Genomic DNA, 24,778 nt, shown 5'->3' on the forward strand with positions numbered 1-24,778 from the left:
TGCTTAATATGTAGGTGCTGTACACGTTAATTTTATGCCACCCTGGTTGCATACAGCAGCAGCACACTGTGTAGCCTCAGGTGTGGGTGACTGGGTGGAGAAAACAAGTAAAGATCCCACACCCACCAGGCACCCAAGGGCTAATCCTATTGTGCAGGTGATGTGTTTGCTTCACGGTAAAAAGTCCTTCAGCTACTGACATTACAATGTGGGTTATTGCCTATTTCTCTGAAAGTGGTCTTAAATGTTTCCTCTACTTGAATCTTATCCAGTTTAATTTATGAGTCTTTAGTTAAGATGCTTTCTTCAATATTAGGATTTAAAATCCCTTGTTTCACAGTTTCTGAATTTTCTGTGAAGTTAACTTAAATTTGGCACAAAAATAAGCAGGCAGATTACTTCCTAAACTTGATTTAAATCTCTCTGTATTTTTTGTTTTACTAAAATTACATATGTATATATATGGTACCCATCTTTATCTGGATGTCTGTCAATGACATAATTTCCTCCTTTAACTTTTCTTTCAAGATTGGTAAAACTGTTAATGACAGAGGATGAAAAAGATTGTGGCTAGATCATCTGAAGGTCATATTGGAGTACACTTAATTGAAAAAGGGCTATGGGAATAGAATTGTCCAAAAAAGTGTTTTGAAGAACCAAGTCATGTCTGACAGCTCTACAGGTTTGGAAAATAGCAGAATGATTCCCTTTTCCTATCTGGCACTGTCAGAACTTGCTGTTTTTTCTAAAACTGGGTTTTACTGTTGGGATGATCTTCTTCATGCTTTGTAGAAGATTTCCTTCAAGTTTGTGATGGTAGCAAAGGATTTGGGGTCAGGTTAGTTATAAATTTATGAACTTAAAGTTCATGTTTTTATTTAATGGTAACATTTTTTTCTTCTGGGGTTATTTTCCATTAGGACTGCAAGTAGTTTTCACCTTGGAATGTTGTTTTAGATAGCTAGATAAATATTTTATGACACTCTTCAACTTTTATCTCCTGTTTTACATCACGGCAATTAATATAATCAGCCATATCCAAACAAGTTTAAGTTGTTAGGGTAGTAGGGTTGTGGTTGGACTTGAAGATCTTTTTCAACCTGAGCAGTTGATCACTCTATGAGTCTAAGTTCTGTACCTAGGTTCCTTGTTTGGCAATTTGTGATGGCTTATGTAAGAGAAGATCTGCCTAAACTACTGTGTATGTATTACAGGAAGCAAAAAGATGTTTTTCTTTGCTGAAACTGATTTTCACATGCCTTACAATACTGTTTTCATATGTAACTTAAGCTGTTGCTTGTCTTAGCTACTAATTAACTGTGTCAAGGGCTGCTTTTTCAAGGAGATTTTTGATTCAAGCTAATTGACTGCATGCATACCTACTTTAATATAGGGATCATTCATTTTTAATTAACCTAATTCCACCTGATAAGTAGACTTCTAGACTTACCATAGTAGTGATACACTAGCTAAGATTACTGTGTATATTACTGTGCTATAATTTCAATTAATTATTGCTTACAGAACAACAACAGCAACAACAAAATAATTAAAAAAGGTTAGAGAGGGAATGGGACATTATATTTATTTATAAGGTACATACATGTATTTCACACATTTACCCAAACCTAATGTAGGGTTTAGAAAGGTGTCAAATTCTATAGTCCATATTCCCACTCTGTATTTCAAGAGTTGAAAGGCTGTGGCTATGCTCTTACTTCAAAAGGAAGTAGCCAGTTCTAAGCTATGGACATGTAAATCACAGAATTATCAAGGTTGGAAAAGACCTAGAAGATCATCCAGTCCAACCATCACCAATATTTCCCAGCTAAATCGTATCCCTCAACACAACATCCACACGTTTCTTGAACACTCCCATGGTTGGTGACTCCACCACCTCCCTGGGCAGTGCATTCCAGTGCCTGACTGCCCTTTCCGAGAAGTAATATTTCCTAATGTCCAGCCTGAATCTGCCCTGGTGCAGCTTGGAACCATTGCCTCTAGTCCTATCACTGTCTACATGAGAGAAAAGGCTGACCCCCAGCTCACTACAACCTCCCTTCAGGAAGTTATAGAGAGCAATAAGGTCTCCCCTGAGCTGCCTCTTCTCCAGGCTGAACAATACTAGCTCCCTCAGCCGCTCCTCATAAGGCCTGTGCTCCAGACCCCTCACCAGCTTCGTAGCCCTCCTCTGAATGTGTTCCAGGGCCTCAATGTCTTTCTTGCAGTGAGGGGCCCAAAACTGGACACAGTACTTGAGGTGCGGCCTCACCAGTGCTGAGTACAAGGGGACAATTATTTCCCTGTTCCTGCTGGCAACACTGTTTTTGATGCAAGCCAGTATGCCGTTGGCCTTCTTGGCCACCCGGGCACACTGTCGGCTCATGTTCAGCCGAGCATCAATCAGTATCCCCAGGTCTGTTTCCTCCACACAAACCTCCAGCCACTCTGCCCCAAGCCTATAGCGCTGCCTGGGGTTGTTGTGGCCAAAGTGCAGGACTCGGCATTTGGTCTCGTTGAACCTCATCCCATTGGCTTCAGCCCAGCTCTCCTGCCTGTCCAGATCCCTCTGTAGGGCCTCGCTACCCCCAGGCAGATCCACACTCCCAGCCAATTTGGTGTCATCTGTGTACTTACTGAGGGTGCACTCAATGCCCTCATCCAGGTCATCAATAAAGATATTGAAGAGGACAGGCCCCAGCACCGACCCCTGGGGAACACCACTCATGACCGGTCGCCAGCTGGATTTAACTCCATTCACCACCACTCTCTGAGCCCAGCCCTCCAGCCAGCTCCTTACTCAGCCAAGAGTGCACCCATCCAAGCCATGGGCTGCCAGCCTCTGCATGAGAATACTGTGGGAGACAGTGCCAAAGGCTTTGCTGAAGTCTAGGTAGACCACATCAACAACCTTTCCCTCATCCAGCAGATGGGTCACTAGATCATAAAAGGAGATCAGGTTGGTCAAACAGGACCTGTCCTTCATGAACCTATGCTGGCTGGGCCTGATCCCCCAGCCATCCCGCACATGCCGCATGATCTCCCTCAAGACAATCTGTTACATAACCTTCCCCGGCATCGAGGTCAGGCTAACAGGCCTGTAGTTCCCCGGATCCTCCTTACAACATTTCTTGTAAATGGGAGTCACTTTGGCAAGCCTCCAGTCTTGTGGGACCTCACCAGTCAACAAGGAGCGCTGACAGGTGATGGAAAGAGGCTCATCTATCACCTCTTCCAGTTCCCTCAGCACTCTCAGGTGGATCTCATACGGCCCCATGGACTTGTGGCAGTCCGGTTATGAGTAGCAAGTCTCTGTTTCTTCTGGAATCACAGGGAGCTTAGCATGCTCCCCAGCTGAGAATACCAGATCAGAGTGGAGTACCCTGAGGATAACTGGTCTGTCCTTTAAAGACAGACATAAAGAAGGCATTCAGAACTTCTGCCTTTTCCTTATCCTCAGTGGTCACATTCCCAGCCTCATCCAGCAAAGAGTGGATATTCTCCTTTGTCCTCCTCTTACTGTTAATGTATTTATAAAAGAGTTTCTTATTCCTTTTCACCCCAGCGGCCAGGCTAAATTCAATCTGGGCTTTTGCCTTTCTGATTTCACCTCTACAAATCCTAACAACTACTCTGTATTCATTCTCAGTTGCCTGTCCCTCCTTCCACAGGTGGTAGATTCTCTTTTTTTCCCGGAGCCTCAAGAACAGCTCCCTATTCATCCATACCGGTCTTCTTCCTTGCTGGCTCATTTTGCGGCTCAGGGGGACTGCCTGCTCCTGCACCCTTAAGACAGCATTCTTGGTTGAAGAGCAACCAGCTCTCTTGGACCCCTTTACTTGCTAAGACTGAATGCCAGGGGACTACCCCTACTAGTCTTTTGAACAATTTTAAGTCTGCCCTCCTGAAGTCCAAGGTAGCAGTTTTACTATTCCCCCTCCAAGCTCCACCATGAATTGAGAAATTCATCATTTCATGGTCACTCTGTCCAAGGCAGCCCCCAACCTCCACATCTCCCACCAGACCTTCCCTGTTTGCAAACATCAGGTCTAGCAGGGCATTTCCTCTCGCGGGCTCTCTGACCAGCTGCATCAGGAAGGCATCCTCTATGCACTCAAGAAACCTCCTAGACTGCTTCTTCTGTGCTGTGCTATACTCCCAGCATATGTCAGGGAAGTTGAAGTCCCCAGTGAGGACAAGGGCTGACGACCGTGTAGCTCGTGCCAGCTGCTTGTAGAATACCTCATCTGTCTCTTCATCCTGGTTTGGTGGTCTATAACAGATGCCCACCAGGATGTCTGCCTTGTCAGCCCTTCCTCTGATCTTTATCCATAGGGACTCAATGTTACCATCCCCAGTCACAGTCTCAGTAGCATAAAAGCATCCCCTAACGTAGAGAGCGACACCACCACCCCTCCTTCCTTGCCTATCCCTCCTGAAGAGTTTATAGCCATCCATTGCAGCACTCCAGTCATGGGAGCAATCCCAACACATTTCTGTTATGGCAAATAGGTCATAGTTTGCCTGCCGCAGTATGGCTTCCAACTCTTCTTGCGTGTTGCCCAAAAAGCACAGGAGGCCCCAGCAAGGATAAACAAAATAGCTGGAGTTGGAAGGAACTTGTAGAAGTCATCTGGACCCAAAGCCTTTGTTCATAGAGGGCCACCTATGAGTGGGTTTGCACAAGACCATGTCCAAACTGCTTATAGTATCTCCAAGGACAGAAATTCCACTGCCTGTCTGAGCAAACTGTGTCAAAGATCAGTTACCTTTATAGTGACAAAGTGTTTCTTAATGTTCAGAGAAACCCACTTATGTTCCAGTTTATGCCCATTGCCTCTTAACCTGTCACTGGGTTCCACAGCAAAGAGCCCAAATCAGTCTTCTTTGTGCCCTCCCATCAGGTGTTTGTAGACATTGATAAAGTTGAATCTGAGCCAGCAGTGTGCCCTGGCAGCCCAAAGGGCCAACTGTACCCTGGAATGCACCACACCCAGCATTGCCAGTGGGTGAGGGGAGAGATTGTCCCTCTCTGCTCTGTGTGTTTTGGTCTCACCTCCAGCACTGGGTGCAGCTTTGAGTGCCACATCAGAAAAGGGACATAAAACTGTAGAAAGTGTCCAGAGGAGAACTGTGAAGATGGTGAAGGGTCTGAGGGCAAGGTGTGTGAGGAGCAGCTGAGGTCCCTAGGTCTGTTCAGCCCAGAGCATGGCAGGCTGATAGGAGGCCTCGTGGCAGCTGCAGCTCCTCACAGGGAATGGAGGGGCAGCACTGAGTTCTGCTCTCTGTGACAGCGACAGGGCCCGAGGGAGCAGCATGGAGCTGCATCAGGGGAGGGGCGGCTGGGGGCTGGGGACACAATCTGCGCCAGAAGGTGGTGGGCAGAGCCCCAAGCTGATGGACATTTGGACACCTTTTTCAGATATACTGTTTGAATTTTGGGTGGTGCTGTGTGAAACCAGAAGTTGGACTTGATGATCCTTCTGGGTCCCTTCCAAGTCAATATATTTTATGATTCTGAGATCCCCTGATTGTTTTCCATGATGATCAGTCAGCATCAGTCATAAGAGAGGTGCTCCAGTCCCTTGATCACCTTGGTGGTCTTACACTGGACTTGTTCCAGTATCTCCAGGTCCCTCTTTTACTGTGGGGCCCAGAACTGGACCCTGTGCTCCAGGTGCAGCTTCAGCAATGCTGAGTGTAAGGATTATCTCTCTTGGCCTGCTGGCAATACTTTGCCTTGTGCAGCCAAGAATATTGTTAGCCTTCTTAGTGACAGGGACACCCAGTCATGTTCAACTTGGCATTCACTGGAACCCTGGGTCCTTCTTTACAGAGCTGCTTTCCATCTGGGTGGCACCCAGCATGTCCTGGTGCCTCAGGTTGTTCCTGTCTAAGGTGACAGGACTTAGCACTTTTCCTTTATGAACTTCATGAGGTTCATTTTGACCCATTTCTCCAGCCTCTAGATGGCAGCATGTCCCTCTGGTGTTCTTCCACTTTTGTGTCATCAAATAGACCTTGTGTTGCACACTGTCCCATCATTCACATTGTTAATGAAGGTATTAAACTGGATCAAACCTAGTACAGACCACTAGGGTACACCGCTGGTTTTGGCTTCCAGCTTGATGTGACAGTCATCACCACCCTCTGGGCCTGGGTGTTCAGCCAGATTTCAATCCACTTCAAATGGAGTTCATCCTGTACTTGCACATTTATGCTGTATCTTGGACATGCCTGTAGTGGATGCTTACAGAACAAAAAAATTAAAGGTATGATGCTGTTAATCTAACGATTACACAAGTAGATATTTGCACATCATCTGAATTGCAAACACTCAGGTAAACAGAGGACTGGTTTGTTTTCTGTGACTACCCTAACCTTGTGCTGAGTCACATCATAAGAATTTTCCTTTTCCATTTTTAAAAATAAAGCAATAATCTACATTACACTGTTATATTTTGTTGATGTTACTAATTATTAGTTTGATATGGTCCATGAGTCTGTTTACAGAGAAAAGTGAAACTGAACTAGTATCTATTTTGGCCTTTGTGTATTAAGAATGAAGACTTTTCTGACTAAAGGAAAAAGACTAGTAATGTTATTGGGCAATATCTTAATATGTTAATATTAAGATGTAATTTTATTCACACTCTTAAGTAATTTTTAGTACATTTATTTAAAAAAAATCTATAACCAATCCATAAATAATTTTAATAGTCAAGCTTTTCATAGGTATCTCCCTTTCTTCTTTGTATAAAATCTTAATTTTAAGCATAGAAGAAAAATATGTAGAAAACGTACTTCTGTGTTCTCTTGCTTCAGACTGTGTTGCTGAGATTGTTTGCTATAGGCTTGTTTTGAAATCTGACCCAAAAGCTCTTAAAATAATTTTTTTTAATTTTTTTTTTTTTTTTTTCATAGCATAAATTTCCTTTGAAGGCCTACTTCCCTCACCACCACCAGCCTCTTGTAATAGCTTTACTAAGACGCCCTTTTGGTAAGTTTCTTCAGGACACATTTGCAGCATTATCTAACTTGCATTGTCTTCATATGTGTTAAAATAACTTCTAAAAGGACTAAATTTTGCCTTTTCCTAAACTGGGCATTTTGATGAAGCAATTTAAATAATGTTCTTTTTTTGCATTTTATAATAGAAATATCTAAATGTTACTATAACATAGGTATAACTGTAAAGAAAACTATACAGGAATAACAAGGAAAGAGTGCATTATTTTTTGTATAAAAACTATGACATTAGGAATTAAGACAAGATATGAAAGAAGGCATACTAAGTATAATACTACTAATTGTGATTATATGCCATATATGTACTAAAATACTGTATTGCCTTGTTGTTTGTCTCTGAACAAGAGAAGCTTGAGTTCTGCTGTTCAGATTCTGCAAACTTAATTTTCTTATATATATGTTTTTTTAGATTTTCCATTTAGATGGATCACAAAATACAATTCAGTGTTGTGCAGTCTTTCACAAGCAATAACTTCTGCTCTACTCACAGTCTGTTAATATACTGAGGTAGAATTTACGCAAGAATTTACATCAGCCTTATTCAAAGAATATCCCTAATTGTAATTTCTCACATGGCTCTGTCAATGAATTGTTCTGTGAACCACAAACCATTGTTGAAAACTGGAAAATTTTAAGAGGAAATTTTAATTCATTGATGATAAATGAATAAAAATAAAGCAAAAGCCTTACTGATATCTTAATGTGTTCAATTTTATTGTTATTTTCTAGCTGGACAGAAACTTTTCAAATTAAAAAGTGAAAAGCCATCTTCTAAGACTTTTATTTTCATTCTCCCTTCTCAGAATTGCCATCTACACAGTGGCTGCAGCATTTGAAACACATTTCAGATACACTAAAATCTATAGTAGAAGATACGGACATTAGGTAAGCAGTATTTCTAGCTTTTGTCATTTGAATGTATTTGTGAAAAGTCATGCCAACTGAAGTTATCTGAGATGACTACATTTCATTAAGTCTATATTCTTCTGCCAAATTTAGCTTTGTTATAAAGTTTAGCACTTGAGTTACTTACTGAACGAGGACTTTGTAGCATCCATACATCTGGCCAATATACCTGTGTTTCAGAGGTACTTGCCTGCCTACTCTGCCATTTCTCCTATGAATCTTTAAAACTGATTCAGGATTGCATATCAATTCTGTTTAAACAGAACTTTCAAAAGCCATTGTCACATCCAAAGAGTGCCAATGCAGAGTTATCAATCAGAACTTTTTCTTAGCAATGCCATTACCTGTTCTTTGTTTTTAGGTTGCAGTATCCTAAGGACTTATAAGGAGACTGTTTTGGCTCATTAAAGCATCACAAGTTAAGTCCTGAAAAAGTACTGTGAGAATACGCATAGAAAAGATGATCAGGTGGAAAAACAGAGCCCATGTTATGAACTGGAGGAGAGGGAGATGAGAATATTGGTTGGAAAGTTGATCTGACACTTCCCCATTTTTTGGTGTAACAGGAGAACACTTCCACTGAAAATACAGCTATTTTTGGAAAGAGCCTGTTGTGAGCCTTTTGGATATGGCCTGTTTCATGACTGAGGATGTACTGAGTTTCTGAAGGCTTGTACTGACATCCAAACTTTCTAATTTTATTCATGAAGATAAGACTGAAAGACTATTTCAGTCTTTGTTATATTGCTCTTTGAGCTGACACTCCATGTTTCTGACCTGTTGCCCTTTGGTGTTTGTTTTCTAAATAGTTACTGTAATGAATGTGTTTGCTTAGGTGAATTCTGCTTTGGTAGTAAATGTTCTAGAAATATATGGAAAGAAGGAAAGAATGATAAGTCTGTTTAGATCTGATTCAAGAGTGATCATTTCAAAAGAACATTAAACAGCTTTAAATTTCCAGGAACCAGTTTCATTTTGATTTTAAGAGTGAAGTATTTTAATAGAAACATACAACACCTGGATCATATAGATTCTGAAAGGCAGATTCTTGAATATACATTTTGTTTCAGTTAACATATGAAGGCTTTTATTTTTGTTGATGTCAAAAACAACAACAACAACCAACCAACCAAACAAACAAACAAACAAAAAACAAGCTTTTTGCTCTTCCTTCTGAGGCCTGGCTGTCTGGTACCTGTTTCTTGGTTTCTGTATGAACTGCATCTTAGTGCTGTGTCTTGTCTGTTCTGCTCTGAAGTCTGTCAAATGTTTATGTCCTTGAAACTGACCACAGTTTCTTAAGAATATAACTCAGAACAAAGAAAATAACATTAATCATAGTATATTATGGTAAAAAAAAACATCTCTCTTTTCTTTGGTTCCCTAGCCCTTTATTTGCTTATGTTGTCTTTTCACCTCCTTTGCCTTGTTAATGCACTAATTTGAATAGTATTGTACTTGCCAGCATATCTTCTTACTTCCTTTAAAACTCATGCAACAATTATTTTTTCTCCCTAATCCCATTCAGCTGGCAAGAAAACAGATCTGGTCAAAATTCTTAAGTACTAATATAACAAGGAACTGTATTTAATTTTCATTCATTGCTTTATTCATGATTCTGTATCTTTTCTACTTAATAAGATTAACAGATGAGTAAAAATAGCTACTGCACAGCATATTCTTTTCTCTCATAGTCACTACTCTCATTTTTCAGTGATTTTGTTTTTCACTAAACACTAAGTCTTACAGCAAAAATCTTTCTGTCCTTTTCTAATAAACAGGCAGCTTCATGTTCAGGGACATGACTTAGAGGAGGGTTGTTAGAGTTAAGGTATTATCGTTAGGTTGTCATTGGACTTGATGATCTTGGAGGTCTTCCCCAACCCGAGCAATTCTATGATTCTATATTCAATTATTTTTATTATTTGTGGTCACCTCAGTAAACTGTAAATGTTATGTGATAATTTAAAACAAAATGAACTTACATAAGGCTGGAAGAAATAACATCCCAGAAAAGTGAGCCACAGTAGAGTGATTGACATAGTTGCCACTAGAGAATGAGCAGAAATTTTAATGAGGCCAGAAGTGGAAGTTTCATGACCCTAGACCAGGCATTGTCATGGCACAGGAAAGTCATGGTGAGTTGTATGCTTTGTGGTGTTTAAACTGTTTAGGTAAAAATAAGATTCTGTTCTGCTTAGTACCTGTTAAAAGCAGTGTAATACATATGTCTAAGGACATGTATTTACCCTTTGAGCTATGAATGCTTCCAGTCGTAAATACTTCCAGTGTTACACATAATTAATTGTCTGTTCTTGTTAATTATATTTAATTTTTTTTTTGTTTGTTTTCTTGATTGGGTTTCAGAGCTAAACTATCCAGACCCAGTAAAGCTTGATACAGGCCTCCAGCTAGGCTCTGTATAGCTAATTACAGCTCTCTGTTCCTTCTTCCATGCCATGTTTAACTTTTTGCTTAGGACAAGTCCACCTTTGGTTTGCATCATTATCTTCTGTCTCTTCATTAGTTGGATCAATTGTGATGAAAATGATCTAACTTTGCTTTAGATGAGTATGTGAGAGAGCGTAGAGATGAGCTGTGGCCCATACAGGTATTTCATAGAATCACAGAATCATAGAATCACCAAGGTTGGAAAAGACCTACAAGATCATCCAGTCCAACTGTTCACCTATTACTAATGGCTCCCACTAAACTGTGGCCCTTAACACAACATCTAGTCTTTCCTTGAACACCCCCAGGGTCGGTGACTCCAGATTGTAAGTATCTTCGAACTGAATTTTAAGTCAGGAAACGGCTATCCTTACAAACTTTACTCTTACTTCACCTAAATACACTTCCCCATAATCTACAAAAAATATATGCTGTGTAAACAAGACAGTGAAACTGAAAACCAAAGCAAGACAACAGTACATTAGAATGTGGTATTTAAATCATGATTTTTCCAGTCCTTAGACTGGAAAGTTTAAGGTAAGAATAATTTAAGATGTATATTTTAATTCATAATATTTTTTCACTGCAATACACTAGAACCCGGTGTTAGAGATAATCTGTTTTATGGAAAGATTAATGTGTTAATAGCACTGAGTGTATCCTCTAGATAGAGTAAATGAATCTGCTTAGCAGTTAAAATGTTATCTATATTTTCATGTCAGTGCTCTTTGCAGCTAAGCTACAAAATTGTAGGGTGTTTAACAAAACTTAAACACTTAAGTGCATAATTTTCATTTTCCAGCTCTTTTGCTGACCTTTATGAAATCTGGTTTTTGGTTGCTTGTTTTGGAGAATGGCTGGATATTGCAGTAGACCAATTAATGAAAGCACCTGTAGCCCCTGATGCTTTGCTGTGGTTGTTGTCATTTTACTACTGCCCTCAGAATGAAAGTCAACAAAGGACTCAAACAATGGTGGGTAATGTAAGAATAATCAGCAATTATCAGTTGGTAGTCTGCTAATATCTCATTGCTATAAAATAAATAGTATACAACAGAAAAATGAAAGCTCTACAGTGAAGAAGGTACTGGTTTTGCAAGGTCTCCTGGGATCTGTGTTGCAGTGGAGAAGTGGAAAGCTAATTTCTGTGAATTTTCTTGGTGACATTTAGAAAACTTATTCCATTTTTTAAAGACATATAGATTAGCACCTTTTTGTCTTTCTTTTAAAATAATGTAAATTCTTTTAATTAGAAATAAAACTGCTCTGAGAGTGACAGAATTCTGCATTCTTGTACAATGGCTTCTTCTGAGAAGGAAACAAAAGAAAATTCACAGCAGCAGCTGAAGATAATCATCACCAAATCCCTGCATCCCAACCTCATCCACCTACTCTGATTTATCTTACATATGTGTCAAAAATCAGTGAAGAGATACATGCTACATATATGCATAAATATATTACATTCCCATGTTAAATCTCTAACAGAATGAAGCAGTGTCAGAACTTCAGTCCTTGTACTGCATAGACTGGTGTGTGTCTCTGTGTGTCTGTAAATGCATGAAGTCTTGAACTGAGACCTGTTAGCAAGTCTGAAATAGCCTGAGCGATCTGATCTACAAAGCCAAGTTTCAGAATCTGGCTGTAGTATTTAGTCTTTCTTAGTTCAAAAACAGATTTGATTTAAAAATGCAGTTTAATACATCACACTCGTATAACATTATGCTTTCATTTTACATCTAACTATCCAGCATATTTTGTAATATTTTGTTTCCTTCTCTCCCCCTACTGTCCATGCAAGTTCACATATTAATCACTTTTTAATTTTTTTCTCTTTAATTTCTTATACTCCAGGAGCAGATGTGGAATATTAGTTAACTTAGGTTAGAGGTACGTGGAGTAAAGAAACAAGAGTTTTAGAATGTACTTTTGGGACAGTACTCAGTATCCAAGCATTAAATGTAGCTGAGTAAAGCCACAGACCTTGTATGTGCTGATATCTATATACATGCAGCATTTTTCAGCTCCAGCACCTCAGAATGTAATCACATTGTCCCAAAAACCTTCTTCCTGTGTGTCCCTTACACTATCAGGTTGTTGTTTTCAATCACTATATGACAAACTTCAATGAGGAAATAGCTTTTCAACTGAGATCCCATGCAGTTACTCATATTTCAGTTCAGTGTGATCGTTTCTTGGGTTACTTACAGTGAAAAAAATAATATTTTCCACAGGCTAGGCTACTTGACACGTATTCCTACAGCTAATGCTAAGCTTATGCCTTAAGTTAGGTATTTGATTTTTTATTATTGCCTTTTCAGACTATTTTATTTTAATGGAGAAGGGATGAAAAAAAATGAGGTCAGGTAACTGCCTGAAACAAGTTGTTTTTCTGAACATGGTTGAGAAATAGCTGTCCTTTTGAGTTTGTAGTGTTATATATTTTCCCTGGTCCCCGCGCTTACATGTTTGTAGGTTAAGTTTTTTATCTATTTATTTACTTATCATTTGTTTAGTTCAGATAGTGTGAACAAAATTAATGTTAAATTAGTTCGTTTTATGTTGCGTAGGAGACAAACTCTTCTGTTTTTTATACCCAGTAAAAATAAGTTTTTATTGGCTAACTCAAAGGGTAAAAACATAATTTGCAAACAACACAGGAAGATGGAAAAAATGGCATTCTTACCGGAATGTTTTATCAGTTGTGGTCAGATTGCATTGGGATTTAATTGATTTTAGCAGCAATGCTGAAATGAGTCCTTGAGGATCCACTGTTCTTTTTCCCACAATGCAAAAATCTGACTGTGTTCTACTCAGGGACTTTCTCTGTTTCCTTTTATTATTAAAAAAGGTCAGATCCTGGCTTTGTGCCCTCCTTGCTTAGTTTCAAAGACTAAGGAAAGTTAACAGATCCATTCTGCCCACATTTGTGTGTATGAATCAGTATGAAAGAAATGTGTGTACTGCCCTTCCTTCCCTCTTCACCTTTCTGCCTAAAGGCAGACTTTTTTAATGTTTGAGTATTTCTGCCAAATACTCCCTTTTCTATTAGTGAATAAATCTGTAGTGAATAAATCTGTAGGAAAAATACATAGGTGACCTTTCCTGATCCTGCATGCTTTGAAATTGTTCCTTACAGGTAGAATCTCAAGCAGTCTACAGTCATCTAATGATGCTTTACAACCATCCTGTCCTTTCATTTGGAGATCTGCAGGCTCCTGTAAACAATGTAGCAGATACAGAACAATGTCATACCCAGTGTCTTATAACACATCTTCTTACCAACTTTTTATTCTTTTCTTCTGGAGGACATATGATTGCCCAGGAATTCATTTCCTATGTAAGTGCTGATTGTTTTCTTTCCCCCCCCATGCCCCTCTCCCAAGTTTAAGTAAAATATACCTGTCTTACAAACTCAGATTTAATATTCTACATCTTACAAAGGAGAACTGAAGAAGATTTGACTACAAAAACAATAGCTAGCATGATATATAATCTGCATAGATCACTCTGAAAGACATGTCTATTTAATTCCATGGAAACTTCAACAGAACACAATAACACTATTTAATTAAGCAAATTCTTACCTACAAAGCACTATTTTCAGTATAGTCACCAATTACCTATGCATTTTCTCTGGGACTGAACAAGTCTGCAAGCTGTGCTCATAAAAATCTGCACTAACAGATGTGACCCACTGTTTCACTGCTGCTATGGTGGCATCGTTGCTAGGAAAATGTTGCCTACACAGTCTGTCTTTCATTGGCCTGAACAGATGGAAATCAGAAAGCCCCAGATCTGGACTGTGTGGTAGGTGTGACAGTCCAGCCAAGATTGGCACTGTGCTCTGTGGTCTTCAAACTGGTATGGGGCCTGGCCATATCGTGTTAACAAGAGAAAGGTTGTCTTCTTTTCCAGTCTAATTCTGGAAGTTTGAGCCTTTAGCCTGGTAAGCAGTCAGAATGATGGTTTGTTGGGGTTCCAGGAAATCCAGGAGGATCAGCCCTTTCCTGTCCCAAAAGACAGTGCATATTGCTGAGGTAAAGTGCCTCTTCAGCTTTTCCTTCAGTGAAGAATTGACATCACCAGCCATGATGAGATTCAGGAAACTGTTACCTTTAGCATTGTATTGATTTATGCAGTGTTCTTTCTGTCCATGTGCAAGCATTCAGGGACTAACTTGGTACAAACTTTGCTGTAGCTCAGCATTTTTATCATAATTTCCAATGCACTGAAACTGATAATTAGTTCTGTATACAGTTTCCTGCAAAGCTGACCAATGATGAGCTGATTGAGGTGCTCTTCATTTCATGGCATGATAGCTATGCATGACTGTACAAAATGTGGTTTGTCTTTCATGTCACTGCTGAGATACACCACCCACTGCATCACTGTGCTACATTCACTGTTTGGATGTTTATTCAGCATCAGTGAATGTCAGGGTGTTGATTGTTTTCTGTGCAGAGGAATTTGGAGACAGACTTTTGCTTCATACATACTTCCATGTCAGTCTTCCCTCAGCTACCAACTGTTGCACAGCACCAAAATGTAATTGAATATTGGTTGGAAGGTCCAACCTCTATTGCTATACCATCAACATCCTCCTCTGCCACTGTGGGCCAACATTAAAGAGGAGGCATTACTTTCAGAGCAGCTTTTTATTTCAGCTACAATCAAACTGTTTTCCTTCTTGAAGCATCTCAGCAAAATCTCACTGGAAAACATATTCTGTTCTAACAGTAAAGTTGCAGAAATTCTCCGTGCAGAATCCTGAACCTAATGGATGTCTATACTTATGCTCTCTGATAATTTTATGTATTTCTTATATTAAGGCACCCCAAACCACACACAGTACCAAATTGTGCTGCATGGCAGTGACTTTGGTTAACTTAGTAAAATTTGAGATTAACCCAGCAAATCTGAAAAAATTATGCCTTTGGGTCTGTCTGTGGTGTTTTGTCATTGTCTAGCAGAGGGATATATTTTTATTCTTTGAAACATTGAATTGAAATGTCTCCCTAAACCCATCAAGAACTTAACATGCTTTGCTTTCCAAGGAGACAACTCCTAAATGGTTGTATTGTCTGTCTATTTATTTCTGTTTAAAACCTTTCTGATATATTGTTCTATTTCACTTTAGTTTTAGAGAACCTTAGATGTCTCATAAATGCTGAATTCATTCAAGATGTGTCAAAACAGTATGCTTGAACATAATGAAACTTACTTATGAGATCAGTTTTTATTTTCAGAAGATCTCATGTGTTCAGTTATAAGGGATAGATCTGTGGTTATGTTGCTGAAATTAATAGAGAATAAATTACACTTAATAAATTAATTGCATTATTTCCCATTTCTCTGTTTTCCTTCAGATTACTGAGACAACTGACATGAGAAAGGAAGTTTGTAGCCTTCTTGTCCGTACTGCATACAGAATTAAACATAATGGAGGAGAAAACCAAAGGACTGTGAAGCTGTTGAATGAACTTCTCCAAAAACTAGCAGTGGAAGTTTAGGTTTTCAGTGTTTTCTCTATCCAGTCACTGAGTTAAATCTTTATTTGGGTTTCAGCCTTTCATGAAAGTCTTGCATTGCAGGTTAGCAGGGGTAAAGAAAAATCTCCTTCTTGAGGATATCCCATAACTTTGTCTTTCCCCATGCTGTTTAGAAATGTAAACTGTGAGGACAAAACAGTATTAAAGATAGCTGAAAACTTTGTTCTGAGCTCCTTCTTTAACAAGAGACCTATATCATTTAAAGCAGTTTACTCATCTCCTTGTTTATCTGGCTGCGGATCCATTTTTCTCCCAGATTACTCATGGCTTTATGAGCAATTTTATCCAATTGTTTGGTTGGTAAGTTGTTTCTAAAATGTTTTGTTCTATAATTCTGCTTTTATGTGGCTAACGATGATCTCAAGCGAGAGTTAATGATTCATGGTGAATGCACTCCATGTTCTCAGGAAATCAACAGTGTTTCCTGAACTTGTTAATTCTTTTTGAAAACATGTCCAAAATAAAGCTCCCTTCATGTTTGTTCAATGATTATTTAACACTGCTGCAGCTTTCACAGGACAGTGTTCTCTGCAATGTACAATGCCAATAGCAGGTCTCCATCAGCAGGTATGGCACAGAAATTTCTGTCAGCCTATTTTCCATGAGATTATTGTTCAGGAAATCCTTTTTTTTTTTTTCATGCAGACAGAATAGGGCAAGTTATAAGGAAACTCCTATTTGAGGCCCAAATTTCCTAAAGAGAGAGGATTGTTTTCAGATATATGGTTTCTTTGCTTACTTCTTTCTTTCTTTGTCTATGAGAAGAGCATGGACCAGGAGCAATGCATTCTTGTTTTATCCAAGAAGTTTTGTCCACTTGTTTCTAGCTTAGTTAAATAAATTAAGCATGAAGAACAGTAACAGTAGAGCATCTTAACTGACTTCACAGAATCAGACAATTGGAAGAGTTGGAAGTGTCATGTGTTACCTACCTAGCTTTTATATCAACAGTTACTCTGTGTTAAAAGAAACCACTTGAAATCCGTATGGGTCCTTTCAAATTCAAAATATTCTGTGATTCTGTGAAATAGTATTCTTACATAGAATCAAAAGTGTGTATCTTAAATTAGTACAGTTTTATGGGTGTAACATTTGTTTTTGAGCAAGGGAGAAGAAAAACAGTGTTCTTAGTTTTCTTTGGCTACAAGAAGTGGAAGGATATTTGCTGTTGACTGTTGACTGGTTACTTACAATTTTGTTCCTAGTGAGTCACATTAGACTGAAGTACGGAAGTTATGTGCCCTCTTGGCAAATTTATTAATGTATTTGTGTTGTTTGATTCTAGCCTATGAAGAAATAGTAAAAACTTAATTTGTCTGTGAAGAACACTGCTTTTTTCTTTTTGGATTAAAAATAGTTCTGAATTTAAAAAAAAAAAAAAAAAAAGAGAGAGAGAGAGAGAGAGTTTTCTTGCATATTTTTAGTTGGTACACATATCCACAAAATCAAAATCAAGCAACCTAATTTTCAATTCTGTGATTATTATAACTGAAGGGCAGGTAGAGTCTGGTGGAAGAATAACTTCCCCTTGGCTAAGGAGGAGCTTGTGAAAGACTGTTTAGGCAAAATTAATGCCCACAGATCTGTGGGCCCCAATGGGTTTCACCCACAAGTGCTGATAGAGCTGGCAGAAGTGATGCTAAACTGTTCTCTGTCATATTTGCAAATACAGGCTAGCCAGCCTCACCTCTGTCCTGGAAAGGTCATGGATCAACTTGTTCTGGATGCCATCTCCAAACAGTTGGAACAAAAGAATGTTATCAGCAGTAGACAACACATATTCACCAAGGGGGAATTTATGCTCAACTACTTCAGTAGCTTTCTATGATATCATCATAGTTTCGGTAAATGAGGGGAGATTAGTACCTTGCCTCAACGAGGCTTTTGACGCTATTTCCTGCAACAGCCTTTTAAAGATGAGTAGGAAATGTGGGATAGATGAGTGGGACAATGAAGTGGATTGAGAACTGGTTGACTCATAGAATTCAGAGTCATGACTGATGGTATAGAGCCTGGTTGGAGGCCTGTAACTAGTTGTGTTCCCCAGGGGCCAGTGCTGGGTCCAGTCATCTTCAGCATCTTCATCAGCTACCTGGATGAAGGGATAAAGTTCACCTTCAGCAAGGTTGCTGATGTTTCAAAGCTGGGAGAAGTGGCTGACAGAGCAAACGGCAGTGCTGCCATTCACAAAGACCTGAAAAGATAGAGTTGGGCAGAGAGCAACTTGAGCAAGTGTAGAGCATTGCATGTGGGGAGGAATAACTGCATTCATGATTACAGGCTAGTTAGGGGCTGACATCTTGGAGAAGAGCTTTGCAGAGAAAGATCTGGATGTACTGGTGGACAACATGTTGACTGTGAGCCAGCAATTGATCTTGTGGTGAAGGCAGCCAGTGATATCCTAAGCTGCATTAAAAAGAGCAAGGCTAGCAGGTCAAGAAGTGATCCTCCCCCTCTACTTTTTCCACATCTGGAGTACTGGATGGAGTTCTGGGCTACCTCATCCACAAAAGACTTCTGGAGAGTTTCCAGCAGAAGGCCACAAAGATGATGAGAGGCCTGGAGGATCTGCCTTATGAGGAAAGGCTGGGAGACCTGGGGCTGTTCTACCTGGAGAATGAAAGAGAGGGCTGGCCTCATCAGTGCTTATAAATATGCCTATAAAAACCCAAAGAGCAGGAGTCAAGAGTCCAGGCTCTTTTCAGTGGTGTGCATCAATAGAACAAGGGGCAGCAAGCAGAAACTGGAACACAGTATGTGTGAAGCAAACATGAGGAGGTACTACTTCGCTGCAGGAGTGACAGAGCACTGGAACAGGTTGCCCAGGGAGGTGGTGGAGAATCCTTCTCTGGAAGTATTGAAGACCCACCTGGACACTTTCCTGTGCAAACTGTTTTGGGGAACCTGCTTGAGCACGGGGTTAAACTAGATGATCTCCAGAGGTCCCTTCCATCCACTATGACTTTGTGATTCTTTGTATTAAACTGAATGGTTTGCTGAACTGAGTTTTTGGTGTAAACACCTACAGAGTGTTCTCTGTAGGATGAAAAATACCCTAAAATTTGCCTCCAAAGGAAGAATCCCATTATTTGATGTGAGATTCCTTAAATTCTCTCTATGTTAAAACTATAGGTAATTTTACCTACTTAAAAGAATTAGCAGAGTTATTAATTAAAGAATTAAGAATTAAGAGTTGCAGTGTATGACTCCTGCAGATTTGTTAATTCAATGCTATGGGTATTAACTTGCTGGAGATTATTTTTTTTTAAAAAAAAAACCACTAACAAGATGCATGGAAACTTTTGTAACTTTCTTAAACAAAACCAATATCCTACTAAATAGTGAGAGATCTATTCAAATAGGTAGGAATAGTAATAGCAGAACAGACAAAATGAGCTGAAAAAAGGTATGTTCTTGTTCTCCTGTGTTTATCTTATTAAGAATTACTGAATAATTTAAATATTATAAAAAGGATTTGCTGGCTTGCAGAGACTTTAAAGAAAAGTAACCAATTGATGCTATCTGTAACTTTAAAAAGGAACATGTGTACTGGCATTCTTTGCTTAATTTAGCATAGTTATAAATCATTAGTGTTTCTTTTTCTTTGCTCTTTCACAGTGCTTGAATTATGTTCTAACGTTGATATAAACCATGATTTCGTGGGATGTCAAAGCTGCTTTTGTTAGTGTGCCAGTGGTAGGCAACAGAGTGCTTTTGGTAGATCTGAGTAATGGAAGATTTCTCCGATGGTGGCTCCTTCATCATCTGCCTAGTGTGTATCATCATCTCTGCAGTCTCTGCTTTCTGAAAAAGTCCTTTGGAGCCCTGAGGGCTGTACTTATGTGCAGAACCAGACAGAAAGTCCTGAAGCTGGGGCTACGAGTAGCTTGTTCCCTTCCCTCCACTCTTCATGTCACCACACACTCTCGTTCTGGATATTATGCTGCATAGAGAACTTTAAAAATGTTACGTTTCAAGGAGTTGCTTTGACTAGGAATACATCTAGTAAATTTAGCATATTTGTTGATGATATTTCATTCCAACCCAAGACTGCCACATTACAACCCTTTGTGTTCTGCATGCTGTCCTCCCAGGGAAAAGGGTGGTTGGCACCTGTGGGTTTTCTTCAAAAAAAGACAGTGCTGTGGCTTCTCTTCAGTTAGGATCTTGGTGTAGTGTACAAAGCAGAATGTGCTTTCTGCACGGCATGCTTGGAACAGGTGTTACTGCAGTTTAGCTCTGGGATTTGTGATCTACTTTCCATAATGGTATTGTAAATGTGCAGAGAGGTGTCTGAGAGAGTCAGATGAAGATCCAAGTGAAGGAATATTAGTTACGGTAGGTTATAGTTCATGCCGTGTGACTGCATGTTTGGCTTGGTTTTGGTTTGTTTTTTTAAGTGTTGTACAAGTTACTGATGAAAGGTCCAGCAGAAATAACAACTAAAGAAAACACTGAAAATACTGAAAGAGTTCGATCTGTGTATTTCATGGACTATTAAATAACAGAATAAAATGCTGATGTTGTGTGTGAGAGAAAAATGTTGCACTAAATAAAATGCAGTTTTTTATTGAGATGTAAAAAAGTGTACAAGAAGGTGAGAATTTTTGAACCACAGTTGTGGCTGCCATACCTGAGTCTGAAAAGTCAAATCCCATGGTGCAGAGTGCCGCACCTGACACCAAGCATGTTTTTTGTCCATGTCTTCAGAATTTTCCACATAGTCTTCAATGTCTGTGTTAGGCTATCATCATGTTTTGCTGGATTACACAAGTTACACCACTGCAGCCAAGCAAGCTGGTACCAGAGGCCTCCCTCTAGCACCTAATTTATTGCAGCATTCCCATATTTAAGTCCACCTATCTCTCTGGTATTTTCTTCTTCTTCACGATAGATGTTTTCCTTCAGATACTGGTCTGGATATTAACATACACAATAATGGCAGTCAGTTCTGCTGCTGCTGCCTTCGCAGGGAGCAGCTTATTGTGTTGTTGTGTGGTTTGTTCACAGTAAGTGCCAGCAAGCAGCTTCCCTCGTGCTGGCCACCTTCCTCTAACCTGCTGTCTGCCTGCTGGAGGGAATAAATCTCACCAGTCTCTTACAATGGCTGAAGTGTACTTGTGGTGACTGAGTACTTCTGATGGCCAGGACCCAGTAGGAGTAAGGACCGAATTGCTGTAGGACACTGGGAAAAAATATGAGATTTTTTTTTCTCAAATGAACTGCAGAACAGTTCTAGTGATGTCGGTAGGCACAGATTGTTGCTTAATTTGTATTTTGTGTTCTTGCATGTGTGTGAAAGAAGAAGTGGAGAAGGAAGAAAAAATGACCACATTGAAACTCTTGCAGAAATTTAGCAGTGATTTTTCATATTCAATTTAATAGTAGCACTTCTGTAGAATTAGGAAATGACAATTCCATCCATGACAGTTAACCCAAACATCAGAAAACACTGGAAAAGTTCAAATTATGCCATATCTTTAATAGTTCCATGTACTAACCCAATTCTCTGTGTCTTGACAAACCTTGCTATTCTACAAGCATGCTCCATAACTCTTCTGGGTTATGCTAGACTCATTTCAGAAAGCAGCAGCCCCTTGGAAACAATGTCCCTCTCTGTTATTTTGAATAAAACTACCTGTCAGGCCCATGGACTTCTGCCAATGCATATTTCCAGCTTGAGCACATTTTGACATGTTCTTGACCATAATGAACAGTTCCACTTAGTACCATGTAGTAAAGTATGTTTTGAGTTACAACGTCCTTGAGATTTCCCACGTGTGTGCCCAACCAACATATGCATACAGCTCCTTCCTTCCCTCCTTCTTGCTGTTTTCTTTCTTTGATGCATTCTCTGTGTTGTATGCTTCTTTATTTATTTATTTATTTAGCTTCAAACTAAGTTGTAATGGCAGCTGGAAACACAGATATCCGTCCAGTACTGTCTTTCTTGGTAGAGAACACTGATGAATATTTAACTTTTCCTAGAAATGTGATGAGTGTACTGCATTCTACATCAGCTTGAGCTGTTTGTGAATAAAGAAGAAAAAGCCATTCTCAAATTGCTTGGAAGTGGAAAGCTGCCCTCAAATCTGGTGTGGAATAAATTCTTAAGCTGGAAATTACTGTTATCTGAGAATATGGAATCATTATCATATTTCCTAGAGACATGACAAAAAATACAAATGTTTTCTTTGTAGACCAATGAGTTTGTTCTTGAAACAGTCTAAAGAAAGCAATTATCTTTCAGCTTTCCTTTCTTGTAGGTTTGCTTCTTTGCTAAAACAAGTAAGCAGAGCACTGAGCAGTGTGCCCCATACTGTACCCCAAGGGCCATGATGAGCAGCTTTCCTGCTCTGCCCTGTCTAACCCAGGCCATGGGAGCATGCTGAGCAAATACCCAGCCCAAATCTTGTGATAAAGCTACACCATCCCCTTTGGAAAGACATTTGTGCAGCGATTTAAAGGTTTCAGATGATAGCTCTTGATTATTTTTCATCATAGCTTTTCTAATCCCAATTTTTTTTATTTTTACTTTACATGTGGTATTGGCAGAGAATGAGCTTTCAGACTCAGTGACTCTGCACACAGACATTTCCCTTTTATTCTCTCCACCCTCATTTCCATTTCTGTCTGGGATCCAAGGCAGATGTGGGCATGGCCCATGACAGGTTGCGGGGAAAACATGAGTCAAGTGACCACAGCCAACAGCTTCTTCCTGGGCTGAGCTGGAATAGCATGAGTCAGGCAGTGCACCTTCCAGAGAAGGGAAGAGACATGTCTCAGACACTTCCATGCCCCCATGTGATACCAGCTGTCCCCCCAGGCACTGTCCTCACATGGACTTCTGTATGTTTATTACTGTTTAATTCATGCCTATAACCATAGTTTGTCAGATTATTTTTAGTGAAGTACAACCTGTCTTCCAGCGGGTTGGTGGGCAGCAGCAGATTGGGTATAGCATTCTCTGCCACCTCTTAGTGGAAGGGTGGTATAAATAACAGATCCAACACTTCAAAGAGTGATTTGTTTTTAAGTTGGACTATCTCAGATTTAGGCAGAAATCAAGGAATAAAGCTGTAGGTCCTGCATATAAGATAACACCTAAGCCTAATATCTAAGAGGGCAGTTTGGTGTTATGATGTCTGTTTTGCACTTGAATGGAATGCCATTTAAACATTATAGGATCACAGTATCAACAACAACATACGTATCTGCTGAAACTTTGCCTCTCATAGGGGACATAAAATCTCATGGATACTGGAAATTGCAGTGCCATGCTGGTGGTGATTTTGAACTTGTTTAAAAAAACATCGTTGATATATCATGTTTTTAGATACTGAGATTCAGTGTCCCAGAATCAATTTTGTAGCAAATTAAAGAGTAACATTTTGTGTTCTGCGTGTGAGTTTATGTCAAACAGCAGTTCTATTGCAGAAACACATTATTACATTAAGGGAGTGCTTTGCTCAGGGGAAAATACCATTAAGTCACAGATGTTAAGATCTGAATGCTTCCAAATAATTCAGACTTTAAAACCATATGCATGGAAATAGGCCCATGGGAGCAAGGACACTGAACAGAATGCCAGGCCACAGCACCAGGCAGCAGAGAGCCACAGCAGGAGGCCTGGACTGCCCTGCAGTAGGTAAGGGTCCCCAGCCTCAAGCAGTGTGGCATCTCTGGGTGCTTCCTAATACTCCTCAACGTCCTTGTGGAAAGAGTTGTCTTGAAAAGCCTCTACAGAAAACAACAAGGATTCACAGAATCATGGAATAATCAAAGCCTACGTCTGAGAGCATTGTAAAATGCTCCTTGAACTCTGGCAGCCTAGGGCCATACCCACTCCCCTCTGATGAAGAACCTACTACTGATACCCAGAGTGGACTGTGATGACAGGGTGCATTAGGGGTGCCAAACTACAGTGATAGTGAGCACTGCACCGTGGGGGAAAGAAGACATGGGGACATGGGTAGCAGAGAAAGAAGCAGGAAAGTTGAACGGAGAACAGATTCTTCTGAAGTGAAGCCCAATGTGAAGGAGGGAAGAGGTATCTTCTACAGAACAACTGATTATCTACCAGAAAAAAGAAGGAACAAATAGCTGCTCAGTAATACTACTAGTTTATACCAAGATGCCTTGGTTTCCTCCCACTTATTTAAACTTTTAAACACAATTGCTAAAATCTTCTGTAATAGAACTGACTTAATGCTCAATAGCAAGACCTCCATCAGCTGTGAAAACATAAATTTGCTGGCTGCAGTGATCTGCATTACATATTATGATGGATGGCATAGCTCTACAGAATATTTTTTTTGTAGTACCCTTTTTCATACATCCCAACATCCTGTTATTCTTTGTCTTAACTGAGTAGTGGTTTCCAGCCTCCTGAAGCCCTTTATCCTTTTGTGTAGCAAAACCGTTTGCTGTGTCTTTGCAAATCATACATTGTCTTCAGCTGCACACATGTATTTGTGGACAGAAAAACTCTACTTTAAAATCTCTCCTATTAGCAAAGAGTGTTTCTGTCTGCCCATTGCCCAGCTGTAACTGTGGTGCCACCAGAGCTGAGCTGTCCCACCACAGCTCATCTGCCACCTGACATCATTGCTGGCAGATATCCACACTGGATCCTCATGCCCCAGGCTCAACATTCTCACTCAGGTGGCACTTCTGGTGAGAGCTGTCTCCAGGCCAAATCTGCTTCCTCCCATTATGTGAGAGGAATGTGCAAACTGGTACACTTAATTCCCCCTCAAAGGAGAAAGCACAGAGCTACAGCAGCTGCAAGCACATCCCAGCAAAGCTGAAGACAAAACAAAGCAGAGGAACTGCTGTCA

At 39.8% G+C, this 24,778-nt stretch overlaps 1 protein-coding gene across 13 annotated transcripts in view; it reads left to right on the top strand.

Annotated features, from left to right (window-relative positions):
* Window positions 1-16,424, top strand: part of FANCC (FA complementation group C) — a 74,234-nt gene extending 57,810 nt beyond the window's left edge. For 6 of the 13 annotated variants that reach the window (XM_015849274.3, XM_085529089.1, XM_015849278.3 and 3 more), the window contains 5 exons: window positions 6,925-7,000; window positions 7,833-7,914; window positions 11,189-11,360; window positions 13,526-13,726; window positions 15,756-16,424. In XM_015849274.3, the coding sequence (XP_015704760.2) occupies window positions 6,925-7,000; window positions 7,833-7,914; window positions 11,189-11,360; window positions 13,526-13,726; window positions 15,756-15,899 (675 nt within the window). In that variant the 3' untranslated portion in view covers window positions 15,900-16,424. Of the gene's footprint in view, window positions 1-6,924; window positions 7,001-7,832; window positions 7,915-8,296; window positions 9,596-11,188; window positions 11,361-13,525; window positions 13,727-15,755 lie in introns of those variants that run through there. The other 7 variants (XM_015849280.3, XM_085529091.1, XR_014939457.1 and 4 more) reach the window with 6 other exon arrangements.
* The last annotated feature ends 8,354 nt before the right edge of the window (window positions 16,425-24,778 follow it).

This window comes from Coturnix japonica, chromosome Z (genome assembly GCF_054131305.1).
Source record: "Coturnix japonica strain WE chromosome Z, WE-NBRP24, whole genome shotgun sequence".
Lineage (NCBI taxonomy): Eukaryota > Metazoa > Chordata > Aves > Galliformes > Phasianidae > Coturnix > Coturnix japonica.